This window comes from Pseudorasbora parva, chromosome 8, assembly GCF_024679245.1.
Source record: "Pseudorasbora parva isolate DD20220531a chromosome 8, ASM2467924v1, whole genome shotgun sequence".
Lineage (NCBI taxonomy): Eukaryota > Metazoa > Chordata > Actinopteri > Cypriniformes > Gobionidae > Pseudorasbora > Pseudorasbora parva.
The window spans coordinates 39704910-39732875 of NC_090179.1; the positions used below are offsets into that span (position 1 = coordinate 39704910).

At 37.8% G+C, this 27966-nt stretch overlaps 2 protein-coding genes across 4 annotated transcripts in view; one reads left to right on the forward strand and one right to left on the reverse strand.

Annotated features, from left to right (window-relative positions):
- Positions 1 to 22007, reverse strand: part of timm50 (translocase of inner mitochondrial membrane 50 homolog (S. cerevisiae)) — a 42468-nt gene extending 20461 nt beyond the window's left edge. The window contains exons 1-4 of the mRNA XM_067451241.1: positions 21761 to 22007; positions 20293 to 20452; positions 19752 to 19783; positions 6359 to 6380 (exon numbers count right to left, since the gene is read on the reverse strand). Of these exons, the coding sequence (XP_067307342.1) occupies positions 6359 to 6380; positions 19752 to 19783; positions 20293 to 20452; positions 21761 to 21961 (415 nt within the window). The 5' untranslated portion in view covers positions 21962 to 22007. The remainder of the gene's footprint in view (positions 1 to 6358; positions 6381 to 19751; positions 19784 to 20292; positions 20453 to 21760) is intronic.
- tnfaip1 (tumor necrosis factor, alpha-induced protein 1 (endothelial)) overlaps positions 1 to 27966 on the forward strand; it is a 70615-nt gene that overhangs the window by 36877 nt on the left and 5772 nt on the right. The window contains exon 1 of one of the 3 annotated variants that reach the window (XM_067451242.1): positions 22613 to 22838. The exons of the other annotated variants lie outside the window; for them this stretch is intronic. The gene's annotated coding sequence lies outside the window, so the exon portion shown is untranslated. Of the gene's footprint in view, positions 1 to 22612; positions 22839 to 27966 lie in introns of those variants that run through there. 3 annotated transcript variants of the gene reach the window in all.

Sequence of the window (27966 nt, forward strand, 5' to 3'; positions counted from 1 at the left end):
ACTCATTCATAACAAAGATGAAATATTGTTAAACAATTAAAAGCTTATTTTCATTTCTTCAGTAGTACAATGTAGACTAGCAGTGTAAGACCACAGCTAAAGTCATCTGAATACAGCCAACACACACTGTTGTGCTCTGTGTGTGTGTGTTGTGCTATAATTGTAAAGGGGACCAATGTCCTTACTTATCTAGTAAAATATTATGATAACTGACTAGTAAGGACATTTGACTGGTCCACTAGTTAAAAAGGCTTATAAATCGGCCAAAACATGTTTTTATTTAAATCTATTGTTTTGCACGTTCTTGTGATGGGTAGGCTTAGGGATAGGGGTTGGGTTAGGGGATATAAAATATCATTAACCTGATATAAAATCAATGGAAGTCCATGCAATGTCCTCACTTATATAGTGAAACAAACACGTGTGTGTGTGTGTGTGTGTGTCCTGGTATTCCCTACTTTGTGGGGAAATGTCTCCACACAGATAATAATATTAGTAGTAGTAAATGATTATGAAAACACCTTTGAGCCTGTCAATATTATGCAAACATGAAATCTCAAATGCACAGTAGGCTAGTACTTGCTATTAGTTGCTGACTTTTGTGCCTGCATCTCTCGTCGCGTAAGAAACGGCATTCTAAAACAGTGAGCTTAAGTTAAAAGAAGTTCAACATGCGTCGCATTACCTTGTGTTATTTCCCATTTCACTGCCACGGACGCATTGATTCTTTGTGAACTCCCGTTTAGGACTAGCGATGTGTATTGTCTGCACGCGTCCGTCACAGGACAGCGGTTAATCTCCTCCTCAGATCACTTCACGCGCAGTAGCGCAATATACAGACACTCCCTCAACCGCCACAGTCAGATTTTCCACCACATTAAAGAGAGCTTATTAATAACAAAAACAATATTTATTTTTGCTAATTATTATTTTATTTCAGTTAGTTTTTTAGTCAGAGTAGTTAGTTTCGTTAAGTTTTAGTTTTTTATTTATTCAGATTTTTACATTTTATTTCAGTTTAAGAAAATGTTTTTTGACCAATAGTTTTAGTCTTAGTTTCAGTTTTCGTTTACGAAAATAACCTTGAATGGTTATATAGAAATATTTCACCTATTTTTCATCCGCGCTACTACCCGCCTGCAAGTAGTTAATTATCCGCAAACATGCCCACCCATGAATTTTAGGAATGTCACAACCCCCCCGTTTTAGCCACTTTTATGCAACCCAACCTGCTGCAGGACTGTCTCAAACATGTCTGGTGTGTTTCAGTGTTTGTGCTTCCCGCTGCCTAGCTGAGAAAAATTAGACGTATACAGTGACATAAGAACTGGCTCTGTGGTGGCTCTCTAGCCCATGGAAAGGCAAACCGGTTGTTAGAAGGCTCGTCAGTCGAACCAACTCTGAACCGGCACTAGCCCTGGCTCTGAACTAGCACCCGTTTCATTCTAGTAGAGAAGGGGTAACATGCTAGCCTGACAAGCCAGACCCACATCAAGATGTTTGGTCTGGAAACTCACCATAGACAGGGCTCAATCCGAGGGGCGGGATAAACGGTTGTCTTTCAAACTCCCTCTGCTCGATAGCGCTACAACCAACCAGAGCAACGAAGGTGAAACAGAGCTCCTTGATAGATTAAACATTCACCGTATCCGGTCGGCTAAACTACGAACACATCTTTCATTTCTTTTTAAGAATGACTTCAGTGCCCTTCTTTGTTCTTTTCTCAGAGAAAAGCTTAACTCCAAGTCTTCCAGAGTCGCAGTCAAAGCTGATTCGAAAGACCGCTGTCGTTCGCCAGTTTCTGTGTTTACTAGAAGCACGAAAGCGCAACTCGGCCGTCGTCATTATGGCCCCGCCTGCCGACTCTATACACAATGTGATTGGCCCGTCCAGAGTGAGGCGAATACAGCTCAGAAGGGTATTGAGAGTTCCTAGACAACACTTGCGGGCAGATTAAATTTGCTGCCGCTAGGGTGCGTCTAGATTAGTGTGAACGGACCTTAAGATCACAGACTTTTTAAAACGTTTTTCTTCAAGGTAGTTTCTGAGATGCAGACTTAAAAAGGAGAAGTGAATAAATCAGTGCAATGCCTTGAACAAGAATTGAGCTTTCACAAGCGTTTCACACAAACCTGCTTTTTTATTTCCAGCTTGTTGTTGTTGCTGTCAGTTGGAGATTAAATCTTTGTGTGCATAAGCTCAAGCAAAACAATCTCTCTTTCCTGACACATCTGAATTCACACTGTACCACCTCAAACAAGACTACACTTGTCATTTCAGACATCAGACCCAGGTGACGGTAGAATCTGTCGTTAAATTCCACTCCAAACATTATTCCAGTAACACAAGTATGAAACCATGCGGTTTCCAAGGTTTTAAACAAACAGAGAAGACATTTTTTAGTATCTTTGATCTCATAACAAACGAATGACATAAATTATGGCACTGGCCAATTTCCATGCAGTACAAATTGAGTGATGCAGCTTTTTCTGTGGAGGCGGGGAGCTGGCACAAGATGTGCATGTATGCGTCTTCCATTGAATGCCGTCACTTGGCACAGCAGAAAAGGTTTTGGAGTCACGCCTCTTTGCCTTGTCCCTTCTCCCTGTGGACGCCCCTTATCGAGGGTCCACTCTTCGTCCCCACGCTGGCCTTCTGCTATTTTAGGGAGGTGATCATGGGCCCAAGAGGCAGAAAACCTGCTTCTCTTCTCCCTTGAGGCAGTAGGCGTTTCACCCCGGTCCCTAAAGTAATCATGGCCCTTCGTTATGGCATTAAAAGCTATAAGAGCATTAGTGTTGGACAGCAGCGCTCCGGGCTCGGAGGTAATAAATCGAGGTGGGGGGAGAGAAGAAGGACACTTCAGGGAACGTGTGGAATTAATTACGTAATTATGATGAGACCGAACGATTGCATAGATCAAGCGAAGGCAGCCTGTTATCTCAATTGACATCAGCAGTGAATGAAAAGCGCAGGTGGTCTGCTTCTACCGCTGCTTATGCGGCGTCTCTACCTTTACTCTATTAATGATAATGCCTCCTCTGAAGACAGCGTATTTGTAGTTGATGGTGCTATAACTATTTCAGTCAAATAAATCACCATAAAAACCAAGCCATTTGACTGACAGGAAGCCAAACTTAAAGAATTCATTTACTCCCCCGCTTAGTTCTTCTTTGGAAGACAAATAATGAAGAATTCGGATGCATGCGCACTACCGTTCAAAGGTTTGAGGTCAGTAAGATTTATATTTTTTAAAGAAATTAAGAAATTATTTTAAGCAGCAGCAATGTATTCAATTTATTAAAAGTGACAGTAAAAACTGTAAATGGTTTCACAAAAGTATATTTTTTTAGCATTGATGTTTCTTCATGGATCATGTGACACTAAAGACTGAAAAAATGTCTGCTTTCAAGGGATAGTTCACCCAAAAATGAAAATGTGATGTTTATCTGCTCACCCCCAGGGCATCCATGATGTAGGTGTGTTTGTTTCTTCGGTAGAACACAAATGAAGATTTTTAACTCCAACCGTTGCTTGTATAATGATATCTTAAGATATGAAACGGTCAGTTGAGATCTGTGAGAAACCCAACAATGTTTTTTTTTTTGTTTTTTTACCTCATACCAGACGAATCTGATCTAGTATTCCCAATGCCATTACTTCCGTTGAGAAAGGTCAAAACCCGGCACGGATTAGTTGAATGAGGCATCTATGTAAATATATATCTATGATCGTTCAGAAGTAATGGCATTGGGAATACTAGATGAGATTCGTCTGCTATGAGCAGGGTAAAGTCTTGAAAAGTATTTAAAGGTGATAAATCAATTTTGGGAAAATTAAGACCCTCATAAAGTATAAAAAAGTCTTATCACGGCTTTATAAAGTCTTAAATTTTGAAAGTATTTTGTTAAAGCTTTGTCAAAAGAGTTTGACTCCAAAAAGTATTTATGAATATATTTATTTTCATCCCCATAAGTATTAAAAACCAACGGGCGCTCAGTCTGAGATCGGCTCTGAGCGCGCGCGCCAGGGACGGAAATTAGCACCGCCACCAGCCAAATGTGGCTGATTTTGAGTTGTGGCGGGTAAACTCGCTTCACCTACCTAGCTGTTTCCTCTTTGTAAACTTTGTTCAATGCATGCAAGTGCTGCCGTAAGTGCGCATATGACCAGTCCTTTTCTCCGTCATCACTCGCGTGAAGACGCGCTGTGAGACTCGCTCGCTCCGTGAGAAGATCTGACGCTGTGCATCATCCGAGAGCGCGCAAATATTAAGTTCTCTCGTCTTGCGCTTAAATGGACAAACTCACACAAGAAGTATGTCAACATGTCCATCTTGATGAGTATCCTAGCAGACAGTCTGTATATGCCTTAAGTGAACTGTATAGTATGCACAACCGAGAAAGATGAGCATGTCCCTGCATCAGGTCTTAAAGGCGTGAGTGATGTCCTTATATTTAGTTTGACATTAAACAATGCTCTCGATTGAATAGCTTTTGTAAGTTTAATAAGGATTAATCTTTCATTTAAACAGTTAAATATGCAGTTATTTTACATCCAAATGCCACATGCAGGTTAAAAAAGACTGCACAGAGCCCTACTGATTTAATGAAATGTATATCAGTTCATGTTTTGTGTGTGTATAAGCGAGAAGAAAATGTCAGTATTTCATTGAGACTTGAGATTAAATAAACGGCTTAAGTATTGTAGAGCTTGTTGTATTAATTTTCACATGCAGTTACACATTGTCAGTCAAAAACAAAAAAGTGGCTGGTAAAAACATTGAGCAGTAGACTTTGAAAAAAGTTCATTTCCATCCCTGGCGAGCCGCTGTCTACGGGTGACGTCATGTATTTTGCGAAATGCGCAGCTGGGTAATGTGTCGCCCTCCATACGTTGCGAAACAGATATGCAATATAAACGATACAAAATTGGCCTACGATAGAGATTTTAAGTCTACATTCGACTAAAACTGTTTATTAAAGGTTTGTTGCCGATTAGAACTTGAAGTGCGATGAGGTCTTAAAATATTTTGAGAAGGTCTTTAAAAAGTCTTAAAAAGGTATTGAAATTAACTTCAAGATTCCTGCATATACCCTGTATGAGGTAAAAAAATAACAAATACGGTTGGGTTTCTTGCAGAAACTGATCATTTCATGTCTTAAGACATCAATGTGTCACCACGAGCCGCAGGGTTTAATATGGATGTCTATGTGTTTTTTACTCTTTTAGAAATACACCCCATTGCCATCCATTATACGAGCAACGGTTGGAGTTAAAAATCTTAATTTGTGTTCTACTGGATGCCCTGGGGGCAAGCAGATAAACATCACATTTTCATTTTTTGGGTGAAACCATTTTAAAATATAAATCAAATAAAGATTTTTAAATGGTTGTCATTTTATTTTATTTTTTTAAACAATTTTTTTGTTCTTTTGATCAAACATATGCAGCCTTAGTGACCTTTTCAAAAACATTAAATCGATCTTACCAAACCCAAACATTTGAACAGTAGTGTATTTTCCATATAAAAGGGAAAGAGGACACAGGGTTTAAAGCTCCAAAATAAAACAAATAATGTCAAATGTTAGTTTTGTGTAAAAACAAAAGCAGGGATGAAAAAAGGGCATACAGGTTTGGAATGACAAAAGGTTACAAAAATATATTTTATGTAAAGTAGCCCTTTAAAACTCACAAAAAGAGGCAGAAGCCTTCAATAATTCATCATGCTGCAATTAAGAGACAATGCAGCATGAATGAAAGCAATGAAACAATTGCCACTGTAAACTGGCACATGTGCCACTGGTTGAGGGCCAATCAGGGTGTGTGAGAGATAGAGGCGTGCAGGGGTCATGTGCAGAGGTTCATTTGGCTGTGAAGGAGGCTGAAACAGGCTGGCACTGGGTAAAGAGTGCTGCATGGCACCAGAAATCAATCATGCGCCTTGCTAACCTGACAGAAGAACAAACACACAACAAGCAGGCCAGAAGGGTCCTCATCTGCTTAAACCAACCGCACAAGGGAGCGAACAATACGATAAAAGGACAGGGAATAAAAGCATTTCACACTTGTAGACAGAAGGTCTACAAATAATCGAGTTCTCTACTTTTTATGTTATGTTCACTTCCTCTTCGGCTTTTAGCTGTGCCTTTCACTCCCTTTAAACACAAAGTGAAACTAAATAGTCTTATCAGTTAGATGAACATCTGTAAGACATTAGATTGCTATATTTAGGTAAATGCTCACCACAGGCTATTATATAGGTGTATTACACAGTGTAAAAAGAAAGCCCTCTGTAGAAACGTGTCATTTAAAAAAATTATTGCCTTACATGTGTACAGATAAGGGGAGGACTTACCATTATCAAACTCATCTGGAATCTGAAAAAAAAGAGAGAGAGAGTTAAGATATGTATACATTTGTACTGGTATATCAAGTTACATGATATACTGTGGGTATGAGGAGAGTTCAATCAGCTGCCTTTATAGAAACTAGAAAGAGATAATGGCATGACACCCACAACACACACACACACACACAGACACACAATAAAATATTACAACATTTTCTAGTAATAAAAATAAAAATAGTTGTTCTAAATATAAAAGAAAAGCAAAATACACACCACAACCATAACAATATTTTATAACGTCAACCCTTTTAAGTTACATAAACAATCCTAAAAGTGCTAAGCATTTAAGTATATGTTGTCTGAGCTGTAGTAAAACCCCCTTTTATGCTTTTTGATTTTATAAATTATTTTGTGAAAAGTGTTTAACTCAGCACCCTGCAGACAGTTTTAGCCATTTCCACTAGATGGCAGTAAATAATGAAAAATATTATTTGTATTTATCATGTTGTATGCAAGATTTATTTAAATGGATCTGAAGGGAGGAATATTAGCTTTTTATTAATGTAATTTCCAACTAACCAAATCCCTCCAATATACAGGTCTCCTCATATACAGTGGTATAATGAAATATCCCAGTGTCACAACATTATTTTTCCAGTGTTTGCTGACATATGCTGGAGCTCACAGGGCCTGAGATATATACTTTCAAAGTGTTTTGTGTCTTAAGACATCAATGTGTCACCACAAGCCGCAGGGTTTAATATGGATGTCTATGTGTTTTTTACTCTTTTAGAAATACACCCCATTGTCATCCATTATACACGCAACAGTTGGAGTTAAAAATCTTCATTTGTGTTCTACTGAAGAAACAAACACACCTACATCTTGGATGCCCTGGTGGCAAGCAGATAAACATCACATTTTCATTTTTGGGTGAACTATCCCTTTAAGGTAATTTTATAACAGCGTTGTCTACATCAGGGGTGACCGCTTTGTCGAGGATGTTTGCTGCTTGATCAATATTATATATATATGAACATTTTGTCACAACTTTATTACACAGTTTTATTGTGTACAACCTACTTACTGGGGGTAAGGAGATTTCTTGTTCCCAGAATGCTTTGGGTGAGATTTAATTTGAAAAGAAAATGCTGAAAGTATTTATCTTCATGTGTGTTTAAAATAAATGAAGTAGAAGGCTTGTTATTATTGTTTAATAGTTGGGATGTAGAAATATTTGTCATGTTGGAGTTTTGGGGGTTACCGTGGTGGTGACAAATGGAGCCTGACGTTAGGCTGATGACAGGTAGGCGCAGTGCATCATATGAATCGCAACCGTTTATAGCAGTATGCTTTATGGTTCATCTCTACCTCATACTGCTTATTACGTAAAATGAAATAGAACTCATGTTTTATGTAATGTTGCATGTTGTATCAGTGTATTCACTTGAGATCTAAAAATTGTATTGCCGCTGACTCAGTTAAATTATGTTTCTGCTACTCAAAGTATTGTGGTTTTTGAGGAAAATAGAGTTGAAAATACTTAAGGGTGCATGTTGAAGTATTGTAAAGGCAATAGGGTCAAACACAAATTAGATGAGTTCAAAATACTTAGAAGTCTGATGCATAGTTGCCTCATTTTTTTGGGTAATTCAAGGCACTATTTTTTTTCAGTGTAGTACAATGTTTAGGCCCCCCTTTATATTAGGTGGCCTTAAGTACTATGTACTTACATTAAAACATAAGTACATTGTACTTACTGTGTTCAAATTGTATTGCAAAACACGTTTGCTGATATTAAGGTGAGATACGGGTAGAGTTTACATGCAGGTATTTCTTTAAAAGTACAATGTAAAAACATGTACGTACACAATAAGTGCATTGTATCAAATGATTAATTAAAATGTTAGTACATAGCAGTTAAGGCCATCTAATATAAAGTGGGTCCCCAATGTTTTTATTATATATATATATATATATATATATATATATATATATATATATATATATATATATATATATATATATATATATATATATATATATATATATATATATATATATATATATATATATATAAAGGAGGCACCAAACCAATGAATATTCAGCTGCATCTGTCAGCATGTTCTGGCCCACTTGGGATCCAGGATCACCACATGCTGCTGGTGGGACCCCTCACAGCACAACACGGGCATAGGGCCTGTTTATAACCAGTCATTTCTTTACTGCAAACATTCATTGCTGGAAGCGCTCTGGCGCCCTCCACTGTACAAAACAGCACACAGACATTGTAGAGACAGGATTTGGACTGAAGAAAAATATATTTTTCTTTATATATAATTTATTTTGAGCAAAACTGAAGACAAGCTTCAGGTGATCTCAAGCTTTCAGGTTTATCGCAGACAAGTCACACCATTATAAATGTTATGTGAAAATAGACATTACATAGTACATTCAAGTTCATTCAAATACATACTCATAACGTCATATACATCCTCACACTATATGTGAATCGGCACAAAATAAACCCATAATATTAAAAACATATCAACACTATAGTGTCTGTGGCCACCAGTGGGAGATGTGACGGTCCGTCGGAGATGCAGCTCGGAGAAAACGTCAACTGTGCACCGCAAGTCTTGTTTTTTAAACATTTGCCAAATCAGCCGTGATGAGGAACCGCTAATGCAGGGGTTTTCAAACTGGGGTCCTCCAGAAGGTTCTAAGGGGTCCCCAGAGAATTTCAGAGAATTAAAAGACAAAGCAAAAATGGAGTCTATCGAACAATCTAATAGTTTCATTTCTAACTGTTTCTCCTTGTTTGCCTTATACATACTTTCAAGATTTGTATATGTTTTTTTTTTTATCTTTCTAGTGAGTTTCTCTCACTATAGTCCCTTTATCTTGCTCACTGGGGTTCTTAACATGGTATGCAAGCTGCTTACAAAGAACTACATTATGAAAGTTGCTTAAACAAGTACATTTTCATTGAAAATGTTTTTCATCAGGTTAATACATACAATAAATATAACCAATTTAAGTTTGGAAACAATATGTTGTATTTATAATGTCACACTATTTATCTAACAGTTTAAAAGTTTTTTTTATTATAAATATATAGATGTATTTTAGGAAGGGGATCCCCCATAAAGGTTTCTCATATTTGGGGGTCCTTGGCATCGTGAAGTTTGAAAACCCCTGCGCTAATGTTATATCACATAAGGTTTAGTGTGGACGGATATTAACAAATGTGACTTGTCATCGCGATCGATTGTTTTCCATCCAAGGATTATGTGACTGGATGCTGAAAATTCAGCTTTGCATCACAAAAATAAATTAAATTGTGTGTTATTTTAAATTGTGATAACATTTCAAAACAAGAGTGCCAAGTCCTAAAAACTGCAGTGTAGGTCATAAAGCCCGCCCTCTCCATGAAATGTAATGGGATGCGAGACAAACTAAACAATTGCACTTCAAATATATTTTTCCCAAAGATGGTTTGTGTCATTTTAGGCTGTTTTATCACTCTGATGTTAGTTCAAGTGTTCGTTCTTTAAATAAGTTTAGTTTTAGTTAGTTATTTGATGCTATAAAATGGGGTTGTAACATTATGATTGACAGCTTCTCTGAACAAAGTAGTCACTGAGCCACTAACGGACATTTTTCAGGAATTCGGGAGGAGATTGGAGCTTTAACTCGTCTACATTTCCATAACGGTTTATTTCACAAAAAGTTGATTAGGCGGGAGTGTGAGCAGGACCTTGATATCGTAGCTCATCTTCTCGTTCACTACTGCACAGACGAGGGCTCCACGATGTCAGTGCCATATATGAACACTGTTGGCTTCACTTACATCAACGGAAGAGAGTGAAGGTAGCTTTGTTTCACAATAACAAGTTGGTCAGCATAAGTTTTTTTTCTACCCAAACCCAAATTTCTGTGAAATTGTTCATATTTCTTATATCAGCACCAAAGAATATTGAGTCTCTTGCAGGAAATTTGCTAATGCTGAAGCACGGAAACAAACTACAACAGCCATTGTAGCCAATATGAACTAATAAAGATTCAATCTTGTTCTATGAGAAAAGGATTCAGCTTAGGTCTCACGCTGTCACTTCCCTTAAGTGCCCTTCAATTAAGACCTTGGGTTGTGAAAAATGGCACCCAACAGCCTGGCACACTCCACAGATATCTCCAAAAAGGCCTCACCTACATGTGAAGTGTGCCCTGATAGGAGATCACCAGTCTAAAAGGCAAGGGTCATTATACCAAACAAAAGTATAGGCATAGGCAACAAACATTACCATACCACATTGTGCACGCATTTCTGTAGGGCATTATTCAAAGGTTTATTTCACAGGACAAATGCTGGATAAACAGTCTGTCTGAAGGTTAGGGCTTTGATCAAGGTTCCTCCTTGCAAAATAGTCCTTGAGCGTTAAATTTGTTCCTGTTTGCAGGAAATCATAACAGCCGAGGACTTACTTTGTAAACATATAAATCAAGTAAAATGTGTGCTAATGTCAAACGTGAAACAGTGGGTCATAACAAAACAATGCAATTACAGCGGGCTTTCCCAAACACTTTATTTTTTTGCAGGTTAAACCGGTCGAATGTTCTTTTGAGAGCTTTCAGCAACTAAATGACAGAGGTGCGAAAACACTCTGGCAGGGTGACAAGACCTTCTGTCGAGAAGGCTAATGAGTGAAGTCTCGCCGGTGTCTTGCGCATGAGACGCCTGACTCATCTTTGAAATGCCTGGCACACTCCATTCACAACTCTCATGACATCTCAACTGCCTGCGAAGTGTGCCCATTCAAACTGATGATCCACAGCCTACAGGAACTCAAGCTTTGAGGTAGCAATCTTCCCGAGAAAACACCTCGAGGCCCTTTTAAAACATAGGGTAGAGAAACGAGTACAGTATCAGACCCAATTCCAAAAACCAGTATTAGTTCATCCCTACTTTACACATAGCTATTTGATGTGAAGGTTAAGCCCTTAAAGGATTAGTTTGCCCAAAAATGAAAATTCCCTAATGTCGTTCGACACCCGTCAGACCTCCGTTCATCTTCAGAACACAAATGAAGATATTTGTGTTGAAATCCGATGGCTCAGAAAGGCCTTCATGACACCAATGTCATTTCCTCTCTCAAGACCCATAAAGGCACTAAAGACGGCGTTACAAAGCCCATCTCACTACAGCGGCTCTACAATCGTTTTATGAAGCGGCGAGAAAAAAATTGTGTGCACAAAAAAAACTAAATAACTTATATAGTGATGGCCGATTTCGAAACACTGCTTTGTGAAGCTTCAGAGTGTTATGAATCAGCGTATAGATTCATGATTCGGATAGCGTGTCAAATCGAAAAGTGCTAAAATCACGTGACTTTGGCGATCCAACCCGCTGATTCGATACACTGATTAATAACGGATGGAAGTTTCGCAGAGTCTCACTACACTGTAAAAAAATGTGTTGGTTTTTGTTGGTTTAACTTTAAAAAGTAAGTACCCTGGTTGCCTTAAAATTTTCAGTTGATTGAAATTAAAAACTTGATTTGATCTCAATTCAGTTGATACAATGAAGGAAATTTCTTTAATAAATAGAAACTCGAAATATTATTGAACCACATAAAAAATGTGATAAATCATGAAAATAGCACTATTTGGCATGTTTCACTGCGTCATCAGAAATAAAACACACACACACTTACCCAATATGCTTACAAAATCTTTTAATAATATTTTAATAAAGGTTGTCGAATCTCAAAAAATGTTCATTGTATTAACTCAAAATTTTAATTTCAATGAACTCAAAATTAAGGCAACCAGATAACTTTTTTCTAAATAATTTTTTACAGTGTATAAGTCATTATTTGTTGTTGTTTTTTTCCACACAAAAACTATTCTCGCCGCTTCATAAAATGATTGTAGAGCCGCTGTAGTGAGATGGGCTTTGTAACAACATCTTTAGTGCCTAAAAATATTAAAAATATTTTTGTTCTGAAGATGAACGGAGGTCTTACGGGTGTCGAACGACATTTGAGTGAGGAATTAATGACAGAATTTTCATTTTTGGGTGAACTAACCCTTTAAAGGGGTCAATCATCTAAATGTAGATGATTGTCTTACGTACTATATTAAAATGACTGCGGATGTCAGAGGCATATGAACAGGACCGGTAGAATGTCAAACAGCAACTTTTTGTTTTGGTCAAAAGGCATTTGTGACATTTATTTAGCACAGCTCCGGTGGCGAATTATAGTCAGTGTCAATTTTGTGCAAATTTTGGAACAAAATTGATAAAATGACAGCTGTGTGGACGCTAAGACTGGGTCGACAATATCTATTTCTCATTTTTAATTTAGTCTATGCTGTTTTCTGTCCATAAAACAGTTGGGCCAGCACAGCACGGTAGACAAATATGAGGTATTTAAAATCAAAATCAAAGCAATTAAAAAAATAAAATAATGGTACAGAACAAATTATTTTCTTTCCTAAATTTAAAAAAGCAAATGGTTCGTAAACCTCCACCTGGCAAAAAAGACATGGGAAAAAGAAGAAGAAAAAAAAACTCCATGGGAAGAGAACCAGGTTCCCAGTCCCACACTGTCACCTAATGGACATCCAATTGGAGTGGGCAGAGGTGCCAATTTTTACAAGCAAAGATCTGGCACACTTCACATTTGTCTCCTATGTGGTTGCAAACATATGTTAAAGTGTGCCCTTTGAAAAAAGTGAAGGAAGCAGACCAGGAGAGGTGACTCCAGCGAACAAGATTTTCCCATGCACACACCTTAGCCCAGCACATGCCAGTTTAAAGAGTGCTTAAAGTGTGTGGTTTATAGAGCACAGCAGCAATGAGTTGACACCTGTGATCTCACCCAGAGTGCTGCGAGAAGTGTGTCTGTACACTAAACCAAAGAGCTCTGGAAATGAACACCTAAACATGTGGTGTCTAAATCTCACAGTTAGGAGAGCTGTCAATCCCTCTGAAATCACATTTTTTCAAGATGACCAATAAGGTGTCTACAAACTTACTTACTACTAGGATTGCAAAGGGCAGGGGCGTGGGAAGATGTTTTAGGTTGGGGATGTTGTGGTGGTGGATTTGAATAAGAAACAATATTGAGTTTATAAAACTCCCAGAAACACAACAAGCATATCTGTGAGAACACTCGTTTAAACAGCATATACATAGGGCTGGGCGATATGGCCAAAAAAAAAATCATAATCATATCTCTGTATTTTTTGGTTGGCGATACACGGTATATATCCCGGTATTTTCTAAGTTTTTCTATTTGGATTTAAAAAATCTGTTAAAAATAATCTTTAATAATAATTGTATTTCACATCCTGCCCAGTGATGTCCTACAAACAATGTTGATATTGAAGACTATAAACAAATACAGTGAATGTAATGTAGGCTATGCAATATATTATATACGGGTTTACAATCTAAAAACAAAATGAATCATTTTGGTTTTAAATTCACTGAACTAAAAGTGAAAATAAAAACAAGCATTTTAGCCTATATTTATATACATTACCCCGTTATAATGGTCATTTTAATAAAAATATACTTACTTGTAGGTCTAAAATTCCACATATGGCACAAATATTTTAGAAACATGTACATTTTAGTCACAATTATTGTGTTCCTATTCTATTGCACTCTGTCTGTTTGCCGCGCATGCACGCGGTGGCGCTCGTTCACGGAAGCCTAAAGTTTAGCGGATATTTACTTTTTGAAGGCTTGTCTTGTAAGCAAAATAGACATTTATGCAGGACTTTCTAACATTTTCAGGTGGAGAATATACCTGTCTTGTAAGCTGTAAGTTATGCACTGAGGAAAAGCACCACATTTCAAACGTATTTAACACCGCAAATATGAATCTGTCAGTCAGCACAAGTAGCCTAGCTCTCCCATAGCGTCTGACAGGGTAAGCTGCTTTAAACACTACGGGTAAACTATATCTAACTATATCCAGTTATTTTGAAGCCCTTAATATAAAACGTGTGTCATGTTGATGACAAATTGTATCATGCACTTTCCCTGCATCAGCTCACTCTGTGTGTATTTTTTAGATGCATTCGTATCAATCTGCTGTATATCGATTAGGGCTGTGTATTGCCAAGACTCTGGCGATACAATACGTATCACGATACAGGGGTTACGATACGATATATTGCAATATATTGCGATATTTTTTTTTTGTGTGTTTTTGTTTTTTATAATTTAAAAGAATAAAGAACACAACCATAAGCCTAAAACACGAGACAAAGTATTTTATTTAATTAATACAGTATAATTTATATCACTAATCATATGCAATGTGCAATCTAAGTTGAGGGAAATGTAAAGTTACTGCAGGATTCTTTGTGTGTAAATGTTTTAAAGGTTCACAGTATGGACTGTGGATGGATTTCGTTAGGCAGAGAGCGTTATGCGTGCTGCTTATGCGCCCTGGGCGCCTCGCGTTTAAACCGCTTGCTGCGCCTCGCGTTTTTGAAGGAGCGCATGAAGTTGAAAAAAGTCCACTCTGAGCGGAAAAGCGCGCAACATCATCGTGCTTATTTTCTGTTGTCCAATCGAATGAATGAACCGGCGGGCCTTCTGTTGTGTTGACCGTTACATTGATTTGACGGACAGTACAGCTGATTCGGGGGTTGCCTAGAAACATTTAAGCGCAGTGCGCCTCGCGTTTTTGAACCTGAAAAACGCGTTCTGTGTGATCGGACCCTAAAGCTGTTTTCTATAAAGCAGTCTATTGTATAAAGTGCTATTTCAAGTAACGTTAAGTTACTGAGCTGCAGAGCTGGTGCATCCATATCCACATCGCTATTATCTTTCGTTCTCCTGCCACCGCTGTCAGTTTTGGCGTGTGTTTATTTTGTTACTGAGAGGAAAATGTGCAGTACATTCTATCGAAACACTTCTCAGCAGCGCGGGTGACGTCAGGATGTTAAGCGAGCTCTCTGTTTCAATGTGTTTCCCGAGTATTAGATTATAACTTGGCCTATTTTGCAAACAAAATGATTCTTGTCGATTTCCTTAGTGGCTTCTTTTTAGCTGAAGATAACATGAGTCCACACTTCAGCTCTGTATACTGCAAGAGCGGAATAATTCTATCGTCTTGAGAGCTGGGTTTGCTAATGTAAACACTAGTCATGCACGCACTTTTACTCTGTGCTTCTCCGGCTCCGCGTCAGTTATACGTTCTGAGAGAACCCTGCCATCTAGCGGCTGGGTGTTATACAGTCTGTGGTTTAAACCGAACACAAAGCCACGAATCTTGGATGTAAATAAATAAATATATAAATATCGATACAGCGTTTTTGAGAATCGATACAGTATTGCCAAACATAATATTGCGATATTCACGTGTATCGATATTTTCTTACACCCCTAATATCGATATACACTGTATTGCCTCATTCCGTATCGTCTCTTGAAAATATATCGATATATTGTATAAACTCAATATTCTGCCCAGCCCTACATACATACCACAACATTTGATTGCATCACACGCACAAAACCTGCCAACCCTTACAAGAGCATGTGGAGATGGGTCAAGGACGGAAAACTATACTGGATGCCCGTGATCTTCAGGCCCTTAGATGGCACTGCATCACATACAGGAATGCTACTGTAATGGACATCACAACATGGGCTCAGGAATACTTCCAGAAAACATTGTCTTAACATGAAACCATATCTTAACATGATCCAGAAGTGCAAGCATTTTCTCTGGGCCAAGGCTTATTTAAAATGGACCGTGGCAAAGTGGAAAACTGTGCCGTGGAAAAAGTTATTTTTGGAAAACTGGGACGCCATGTCATCCGGCCTAAAGAGGACAAAGACAACCCAAGTTCTTATCAGCGCTCAGCTCAAAAGACTGCATCTCTGATGGTATGGAGTTGCCTGAGTGTGTGTGGCATGGGCAGCTTACACATCTGGAAAGGCACCATCAATGCTAAAAGATATATCCAAGTTCTAGAACAACATATGCTCTCATCCAGACATCGTCTCTTTCAGGGAAGACCTTGCATTTTCCAACATGACAATGCCAGAGCACATACTGCATCAATTGCAACATCATGGCTGCGTAGAAGAAGGATCCGGGTACTGAAATGGCCAGCCTGCAGTCCAGATCTTTCAGCCATAGAAAACATTTGGTTCATCATAAAGAGGAAGATGCGACAAAGAAGACCTAAGACAGTTGAGCAACTAGAAGCTTGTATTAGACAAGAATGGGACATTTTTATTCCTAAACTTGAGCAACTTGTTTCCTCAGTCCCCAGACGTTGGCAGTCTGTTACAAAAAGAGGGGATGCCACACAGTGGTAAACATGGCCTTGTCCCAACTTTTTGAGATGTATTGATGCCATGAAACTTAAAATCAACCTATTTTCCCTTAAAATTATACATTTTCTCAGTTTAAACATTTGATATGTCATCTATGTTGTGTTCTGAATAAAAGATTGAAATTTGAAACTACCACATCATTGCATTCTGTTTTTATTCACAATTTGTACAGTGTCTTGGAATTGGGCTTGTATATTTACTAAATAATATTATAATACTATTTAGTAAAAATACAGCTCTTCCTATTTTTAAAAGTGTTCTAATTACTAGTTTATCAAATGTCAAGGAAGAAAAAAAAGATTTTGTGGCATAAGGTGAAGTGAGAGCCGGGGCAGCAGGGCGCGTTCAGTTTGACATGAGAGTACTGCAGTTCGTACTGTGGCTGATGTATCGTGATTTTTCGGTTTGAATATCGTTACACCCCTATATATTTGTCCTGTGGTTTGTAATTTGCTTCTTTGTTCTTATTTTTTTAAATCACAAAAAATAAATAAAAATAACTATATTGTGGTATATATCATTATTATGAAATTTCTCGTATCATGAAATAACATTTTGGCCACTCTGTCCACTCCTAATATTTTGATCAAATAAACGCAGCCTTGGTGAGCATAGGAGACTTACCGACACCAAAATGTTAAAACTATAAATGTAGATTTGTTTCTGCTACACAAGTTTATTATTATTGTTCTTCTACTTATTTACAATAAGGGCAAGAAGACAGAAGAAGTGTGTGAGACCAATCATAAAGCCAATCCCTGAGATGAAGAAAAATTTACAGTACGGGAACAGGACGAAGGTCTTGTGCTCACAATAAAATCACAAGAGCGGAGAACAGTAAAACCCATTCAATCTAACAAATGAGGTGTGTGATCAGGCACCAAGCGCCCTCTGAACTGCTGTGAGGTCACACTGACCTGTGAAGTGTGCCCTTACAAGTGGGTTCTCATTAAGCAGGTAACAAAACAGGATGTCTAACAAAGGTGGAGGTGACCACCTCCCTTAATCCACACCCCACACCTCTGGCACATGCCTCCAGACTAGATTTGGCATCTACTTGTGAAGTGTGCCCCTTTGAAGGTGAAAAACAATGGGTGTTTTCCAGAAACATTAAAGTAACCTTGCTAATTTGATCTTATAGAAACCAAACAGACACTAATGCTCATTTACAAGCTCAAATGCCTTTAACGCCCTTAAAACGATAGTCCACCCAAAATCTCTTTTTGTTCCACAGATGAAATTAAATCCTACAAGTTTGAATCAACATGATGGTAAATGAATGATGACGTGAACGATCCCTATAAGACAACTGCGATCAGTCACATTTATATAATGATAGTTCACTATGACTGGAAATACGACACTGAATTTATTGAAATAATCTCTTCTGAGCATTACATACTAAATGAGAAAGGTGCATCAAAAATACAAATTACTGGTCCTCGTCATAACATCAAAGCCAAGCCCCAATTACAGTAGCACAGGTCTTCCGCACAGGAGAGAGAGAGGTACAAAATGCAACACCGACAAGCAAAACACATTTCACAGAGTCTCACAGAGGCTTTTTAAATCGAGTCATTTGAAGTAGGCCACCACGAGAGGTGCTAGAAGTCTGCTCGCTGAATAAAGGAAATTCACAGCACTGTGAGAAGTGTGCCCTACAGAGCGAAAATCTTCACACCGATACCTGATTGAACTGCCTGAGAGCCAAAAGCGAGTGAAGTTTCAATAGAAAAAGGGAGTGCAGGTGAGAAAGTGTGCCACGGGAAAAATAGTGCGGCGTTAGAGTGTGTTAAAATTACCATATTAGAAAAAATAGAGGAAAAAGGAGGACAGCTAGGAAATGTCATTAACTATGACCATTAAGATACTTTTAGACCACCAACTAAATCTATTAAACTAATCTGATATTAACTTTTTTTCTCTTTTCTGCGGAGGTGTTGAAATGCATAGCTCACTAAGGCCAATTTAAGAGGGATTTAGCCCCCCTAAATGTCAACCCAGCACCCCTAAAATTTTGCGATTAACTCCCTAATATGTTTACTAATTGGTGATTGCCTCACTGCCCTTTAAAACTAATATTAAACTGGCGGCAGGCTTCAGCTCATCCTTGTATTTGAGTCCGTGTTATTCAGTGTGTTCTTTGAAAGCATTTTACTGATAGATTGTTGTTATGATATCTGCATCCGTGTAATTTTTTTGTAATAAATGCAGTTTACATAAAATGATGCAAAAGCAAATCAAGACGGGTTTCCATCCACTGTAAAAATCTGGGCTTGCTTATTTTTTTAATGAAATTCCTTTCATCTGTGACTTTTTCACTCTTGCTATATTTCATACTTCCGTGCAATAAAACTACTTAAAATATATACTACTCATTTCATAATAAATCAAAGCAAAATGAAATGTGGTCCTTTGCAGCCATCAACTGGTAATTGTGGTAATTTCATGTCATTTTCATGTTAAAGGTGTTCGTTTCCATTAAGGCATAGCATATTTTCCATATAATCTCAATGAATGAAAATTGTATATAAAATGTAGATTTTCTTTAAAGTTAATTTTACTGCAAAAATCTAGTTAAAATGAATACTGTTTAAAACATTACGTGTTAAAAAAAAAAGTTTACCCACATATTGCCAATTAAGACAATTACATTAATATAAAGTAAAGTTTGTCTATATTCTTAAATCAAAATGAATGGATATTAGCTGGTTATTTAAAATAACTTATTTAAAAATGTTAGAAATTAATTAAATATACAGATATTGATTTGATAGGTAGTCTACAACCTGTATTGTTCAGGCCTAGTATACAAACAATATAATCAATTATTAATATTATTTATTTTTAAATCATACCCTGAACTCCTCTAGAATTGCCCCTGGCATAGCTCATTACAACACATATAGACGATGTATGGGTGTAATTTACACCTCTTACTGATTCTTTGTCAAACCCCTTAATACTAACAAGAACCAAAAATAACAATTAACTCTTAAACCTGGTTTTGTGATAGCTCATGCTTACCTTATTGCCTTGTTCATCCACAGAATTGCTACCTGGAGACCAGAAACAATCATAATTTTAGTTACACAATTTCAAACTTTTGAAACTTTTTTAACTTTAAAAAAAAAAAAAGTTAATTAAAACTAAATTAATAAATGAGATGAAACATTTATTTTTTAGCTTTTTATAATACATTTATATCATAAAATGTCAAAATTAATATAACTGGTAATAAGTATAAATAAAAACATGTTAAATACATTTTTGTCACTACCAGAAATTAATCTTCCAATACAAACAGTATAAAAAAAATAATCACCATAGTAGCCCATATATGTTGATCACATGTGTGATGATTTTCATACAAAATACAGGAACAATCTCATCCCAATGTCTTTGTGATGATCCATAGTAATCCAACCAATAATCCAATCGTGCCATTTTTTTTTTGTATAATCCAAAACATGGCAGTAAATGTTTTGAATAATCCAACAATGCTCAAGGAAAAAATCCAATCCTCTAGTGCCCACCCTTAGCATAAGAAAGCAACTGGCAGACTCACCGAATATGTATATGATGCCAACCGTACTTCCAATTCCCATAATTCCTGCTAACCGAAGGACCATCTTCTTAGCGTATGCCGTGTTCTCCTTCTGCTTCTTGTCCTCACCCTGTTCATCTTTCTTATGAGCAGGGTCATCGCCCTCTGTAGGAGGCTGGTCCTGTAAATGACGTGTCAAAAGCATCCTAGTTTACAACTGTATATTACAAACCATGAGATTCAAATAAATTTCATAACAAGAATGCCAACTCAAAAACCTGGAACGTCACACAGCAGCCGGTTTTACAGCATTCCTGTATTATGCACCAATTACATTTTTTTGAACGGTCACTTAATGAAACCCATTGTCCTTTGACAGACGTTCAGCCCTCGGCCCTTATCTGTATTCAACAGTCAATAGAGGAATACTGACTTTGCATGATACAGCTCCGATGTGAAATGTCATTTTAAACCACACTCAATGGTAATTTGAGGATATACCATTTTGCATTATGAACAAGCTAAGTTTAACCCTATGTTTAAGGCCTCTAAATTATCAACATGGTCAAAATTTTGCTAAAGAAAACAATATTCTACACGTCTTCAGACACATGGTCTGAAGTCATTTTTATAAAGTAAACAATACATTTTAGATGTTGCTAGAAATATTTCAAGATGAACATGCACTTTTGGAAGAAAAAAAAATCATGGTAAAATGCAAGTATATGAAAAATGATATAACAGGCTTTTAACAGACGTTTATTATGTTTTTTTCCCCATCCACAACTATAGCTAAGAATTTACATATAATTTTACTGAGACATATTATTGGCTGATACTACTTATATTTAAGTACATTTTATGTCAAAAGTCTGCTATAGTGTTGCAAATCTCATTGATTTACATTACAAACAATCAAAACTTCATCATAATTTTTAAAGCCTCAAAATAAAATTGAGCTCCATATTCTCAATGTATCATTATGAGCCATCCATTATGATGCATCAAGTATGATATAATTTAATGTAAAACATGTCAATACTTTTTAAGATTTTATTTTACAACTGTTCCATTTAAATCACTCAGATTTTATATTATTATTATTTTTTAATCTGTCAGGCTTTACAGAAACTCAGTATCTTCATAGAATCTAGCTCTTTTTTTTATAGTCCTTTACAGCCATTTATAATGCTACATTAAGATTATAACATGCATTAATATCTACTGATGATCTGAACATGTAACCAATGTCATTGCTCTGTCATACTTGCCATTGACTGCTGTGACTGACTTCATTCAAACCCCACCTGTCAACCTTTACTAACCAGACCAAAGCATTTGACAATGTTTAGTCGTTTGTGCATCGACATACTCAACACCTCAGTATTAAAATGTAAAAATGTAGATATGTGTCCAAAAGGCAATTATTGGCTGTCTAATACCCTGTCATGTAACGTTAGGAATGAATGTCAGGCGGTCATAGGCTCACCTGGCTTTTCTGCTGCTGAAGTCTTTCTTGCAGTATTGCCTGGGCAAGTCCACCTGTGGCACTACTACTAGATGTGTCAGCGGAGAGTGTCCGGACAACATCCACCACCGCGGGGGCCATGGAGCCGTTGGCCCCATGCCTCAGTCGGAGGAGGCCCCGGCTCGCCCGGACACACATGGGATACATAGACACCGCCGACATCTTGAATATGATGCAGCTAGTACCCTGAGCGCGAGTGGAAAGGACAAACGATCTTGATTGGTTACATCTGTTGTGATTGGCAGGCAGAGAGGGCCAATCGAACCCATGAACTGCGCCCCGAAGGCGGTTCCTAGAATGTCGTCACTTTCACTCTAGAAAGCGGCTAAAAGTTCCAAAAAGATGTTTTGGAAAGATTAAGCTTAATATTTCATATACCTGTGAAAAATAAACAATTTTCATCTGTTTTCTTAGCGGTATTTACTGAAGATTATTTTGGAAAGATTTAGAAAAAAGAATAAAGATAGAATAAACATCATTACATTTCAAAATAAAAGTACTTTCTTGTGAAATTTTTTAGCGATACTATTTTAAAATAAAATAAATACTCAGCTTGTGAATATATTAACTAAACAACACGACGATGATGTTTTTAAATGATAAGGGAAAACAACAAGGTAAATTTGTAACGGTTAAACCCTCTATTATAGACAGTTAAACATGATTTTAGCTTATGGAAGTGTATATTACTACTAGCTGACTGAAGAAAAAAAACGGTTTAATATTATGATATTGCTTGTAAATGTTATTTATTATGAAAGATAAAATTGTATCAAGAGCGGTTGACAATCCCTGCACTAGTCAATGGGTGGCAGTAGATCCATATCACGGTTTAACCTGTTGCTCTCAAAGAAGAAGAAAGGAAAACAAACACCGTTGTATTACTACTAAAGTTTAAAGTAAAAGGTGTTTTCCTCTTCTAAATCTTCAGATATACCTTTTTTTTTCTTTCTTCTCTTAAAATATGATCGCAGTAAACCTGTCGAGCTAATCAAGTCGGGTTTAGTTCAACGCCCACGAGTTACTGCAAGAAGAGTGGGTGAGTTTTCTAACCTAGAAAAGTTTCATGATGGCCAACTTGCCTTAACGTTTCAGTGTTTTGAATTAAACTTGCTAAACTACTTTTAGCTTAGTATTGAACTTAACTAAAGTCTAGAAAAGGTGTACGTCGTTAGATTAAGCGGACCAGACACTTTTGTTAGGAAGCTCCTGTTTTGCTTTGCTAGTGTATGTATTTTATATACTATGAATGACTAGAATTGAAATGACTAGAAAATGCACTGTCCTAACTTAAATGGCTGTAATTCAAGATTGTTTTGGAATATATAAGTGGTCTATCAGCATTTTATTGCTGAAGTAAAAGCACTTCCAAAAACTAAAGTATGAAAAAGTGATGGGAGTTTAAATTGACTATGTGCTGTAACCAGGGGCCGATTCTAGGTTCAGAGCTTTAGGGGTGCTGAGCACCCAATGAGCCCCACTGCCACCAACCTAGAGACACCAAGCCTGCAGTCTCCCTCTCATTTACTGAAGCTTTCGGGCCTCGATCGCCCCCCGGTGACCGGTCCCAGTATAGCCGCCCCTCTGTGTTTTCTAATGGACGCGAGGCAAAGTAAATAATAAAATTACACTTCAAAAAATGTTCCCCAAAGTGAGTTTATGTCACTGAAGGCAGTTATCATCACGATGATTTCATTTCAGGTGTTCGTTTTAAAAATAAGTTTACTTTGAGTTAGTTATTTGATGCTATAAAAACGGGGGGTGTAACGTCATGATTGACAGCTGAGACTGACGGCTTCTCTGAGTGAAGTTGTCACTGAGGCACTAACGGACTTTTTTCGAAATTTTTGGGAGCAGATTAGAGCTTTAGCTTTAATTTCTACATTTCCATTACTGTTTATTTCACACCAACATAATTAATTGTTCTGCATCTGCGAGAGTGTGGGCGGGCTTTAGATATCGCAGCTGTACTTCCTGCTCTACTTCCTGCGCTCTACTGCGCAACTCCGGTCCCGAAACTGCTACTGCGCAGACTCGGTCCCAAGATGTCAGCGCCGTGCACCCCAAGGGGGTAATCTAGCGCTCGGAAAGCGTTCCACCCCTAGGGGCTGCCATTGCTAACCAAGCCATCACCTGCTGTTAGCATCCCATTGACTCCCATTCATTTTTGAGTCACTTTGACAGTGAATAACTTTACATCAGAGGCGTTTAAAGACTCCATTTGTCCATTGTTTATTTCTAAAGAAACACGACAATGTATAAAAGGCTCCATTACCTTGTATCTTACACTATCGCCCCGCAGAAGCTGTTTTTGTAAAAATAGGCTAACGATTGCGTCATAACCAACGCGACCCTGTCGCACAGTTGAGAAATTACCTTATAGACCTGAGGAGACGCTCGCAGGCAATCTTTTACTGTCTATGAGACAGTCGGGGGGACGTGGAGACATGTCCTGGAGACTAGTCTGATAAAGTCAAGGGGGAAGAATGGGTAGAAGCCCATAGTGAGCCAAAAGCAACGGGAGAAAATATTTAAACAACGTGATTCAGCTTTCGCTTTCCACATCTACTAGAAGACTCACAGCTGTCAGACAGGAGGCTCACGTCACATCTACGTCGTCAAGCTCAGTCTGAGCCTGCGCAGTTCGCTCAGCCATCAGGAAGTGAGTGCCCCTAGGTTGACTTCATTATTTCGCCGTAGACGTCAATGGGGTCGCTGTGTCCATTTCTTTTACTGTCTATGGTGCACCCCCGCCTGAAAGCTTCAAATATGGCAAGCGGAAACGGATGATGTCGAGTCGTCCATATTTTTTTACGGTCTATGAGAGACACACGTACCCTAGAGAAGATAAGAGGATGACACCATTTGCTATGCGGGGATGTTTTCATTTTTCTCCTTAACACATACATTTTAAACCACAAACTACGGAGTATGTTTTGGACATTATTTAACCATGTAAAAGACTAACATTTTTAAACAACACAATTTTTTACTCCAAGTTTTTACTGAAGCATCCCTAAAAGGGGGCTAGCCTCGCCCATGCCATGGCTACAAGGAAAGCAGAAAGCAGCATTTTGTCTAGCTGTGTATTCCAGCCATCTGAAACTTTTGAACCACTGTTCTTGAAAGGCTCTTTTTTTTGTTTGCCAAACTGAGTATGAGGGTACTGAGACAGCTTTAACTGTTTAGAACCAGTGTCCTTATCCCCTAAGTCTGAACAGCTCTCTTATGTCTCTGCTGCTTTTGCTTGGTGCTCTCTGTGTTGCACTCCCTCCGTCTCTTCATTTCCTTCACTAGTCAATTCCCTCTCATCCCTTATGGACTCTCTCTGTTGTTTTCCTTCTCCTTTATTATGAAAAAATGTGGTGTAAAATAATGTTACAAAAAAAAAAAAGTAATATAAGCTACTTAATGCCAATAAGTTTGTATAGGAAAAAAAAAGTAATATAGGCTACGTAATGCCAATAAGTTTGTATAGGAGTACACACACATAAACAGGAGTAGTTACTGTTTTGCTCGCCACTATTCACTATATGTCAATTTATTGTTGTTGTTTCCTCACCTGATTCTTCCTGCATGCTCTCCCTTTCCCTTTCTCCTTCGCCATCTCCCTGTCTTTCCCTTGTCACTGACAATCATACACAAATATATTGTAGGCAGGAGAGTTGAGGTCAGTTTGTCATGTCACAAAAATTGTAACCGCCGTTACTTCTCTCCGTTTATGACTATGGACTCAGGTCCTGTGCTACTCCACAGCGCCGGCGACCCGCCGGACTAAAATAGTCAGAGAATAAACACTTATTATAGGTGTACCACCATGGCGATTCAGGATACTGACTCCAGTACTCATCGATATGGTTTCGAAATCGGAACAACTCTAGGTAAAAGGAAAGAAGTGCCAGACACAGCTTTCAACCGATCACAACACTCCAGCATGGGTTCTCACTCTGCGTGTGTTTCGCGCTGGATGACGGTCGTGCTGAGTGGTGCAGGTATTTACAGAGGAGAAGTAGAAGAAGAGAAGAGGATGACACCATTTGCTATGCGAGAATGTTTTCATTTTCCTCCTTAACACATACATTTTAAACCACAAACTACGGAGTATGTTTTGGACATTATTTAACCATGTAAAAGACTAAACATTTTTTTAAATAACACAATTTCTAACTCCAAGTTTTAGGGGTGCTGAGCTCCTTTTTAGGGGTGCTGAAGCACCCCTAAAAAAGGGCTAGCCTCGCCCATGGCTGTAACTAATATTTTTGATTTTAAATAATATACATATTTTACTAAATAATTTTTTACTATAAAATCAAAGCCAAGTTGTGTCCCAAATTTGAAGTTGATATCTCAAAAATCGAAGCTCCCATGACATTTGGTTTAGGCGCTGCACTAAAAATATCCACAGTGTCACACACATTCCATTTAATTATTTATCTGATGCATTCTCCTGTAACAAATTGATACATTTCTGTCCAGATATCACTTCTACCTCGAAACATTAAGCATGCATGGAACATTAAGCATACATTGAACTCAGACCTTTCTAACAATATGTGTTTTGTCAAGATTAGAAAAGGTTGTGATTATGAATTAGTTAATAAACGTAATATAAAACCAGCCACTAGGGCCCATTAAAATAATTTAGAATACTACCATTGATAACCAATTTTTTTTTCACATAATGAATTTTAAGTTAAGCTTTCGAATGATACCTAAATTTATGAGGATTAATAAAATATGTGATATGAAAAAAGGGTGATTAAAAAACAGAGTGCCAAGCATCTCGCTAACACGACGGGGACAGTTAAAGGTGCACTATTTAAAAAAAATTCAGTAAAATATCCAAAAACCACAAGGCCAGTGTTATATATTTTCTTCCATTTAGTACTTACTTACAATATCCCAAATATTTCCAAATATTTGTAAATTGTGAGAAAATTGCTATTTTTAACCATTGACCCAGGACGCCTGAGGGAGTTGCCTGTCAAAATTGTGTCATATCTGCGTTACACTTGGTGTCTGGTTTTATGTGGCAGAAACGCTTTACTTTTAGCAGTGTGAACAAGTGTCACAGCAGCCGCTGAGCGAATGCACAGAGTAAAGTCATAGCATAATTTTCAACACACTCAAATGTATGATAAACAGAGCTGTGTTACTTCATGACAGGAAAAGCGGAAATGGCGCCGGCGACTGTGGCATAATGAGTTCTGCTGCTCGAGAGGCACGTCTTTATAACAATCGCACCAGTGGCCTTGCTCAGCGTTAATGTTAATAATCACATCCATTAACAGGATTTCTGCCCGAGTCCTATCCCGATTCTTTTCCACCGGCTGTGAGGTGAAGTCCCAAGATTCTGCGCTCAAATTTGGCATCATCAAACTATACCTTTGTTTTGAATAGGCGCCCTCTAGTGGACAGAAAAATTACATAGTGCACATTTAAGGTGTTAATGTACCTTTTTTGATTTTAAATAAAGTAGTTGTGTCATACATAAATATTAGGGCCAACCTAGTCATTTTACCATAATATCAAACTCTATATACGACAATTCACCATGATGTCACAACCGTAATACACGTTCTTCCGGGGGGCAAGAGCTGAAGCGTTTCTATGGCAACGCTGGTAAATTACTTGGAAATCAGACATAGTTAAAATGATTGTTGAGGGACTGATTAACTAATTCAGGAGATAGCGATACATTAAATGCCATTTAGTAGATGTAGCACTAGTCTACTACCATAATTATTAAATGAGCCTCAGCCTACCATCGAGTAGTTATTATTTTAGTGACTGCTGCTGTTTGACTTATTATATGTTAGGCTCTGGTAGTTGGTCTATTTCGCTGTTATCTAACTAAAAAGGCTATGATCGTTTTCTGTTGCTCGGAGTCGGATCAGATGGCACAGACATGAGCTTCCGACGGTGATCGCCCACGTCATCAAAGGGGCTTGGATTATATTTGTTCAAATCTTAAACGGAGAGCCTGTTTGTATATGCATTCACCTTCACAATTTCTCTCAGAAATGATGATCATGTTGGGTAAGTACTTTGTGTATCATTAAATTCTGGCACGGTTGCCTGCTCAAATTAGCATTCAAGGGTCTATATCACATAATAGTCGCTATAACCCACGGACATAGAAAACAACCTGCGGAAAAAAACGCAGA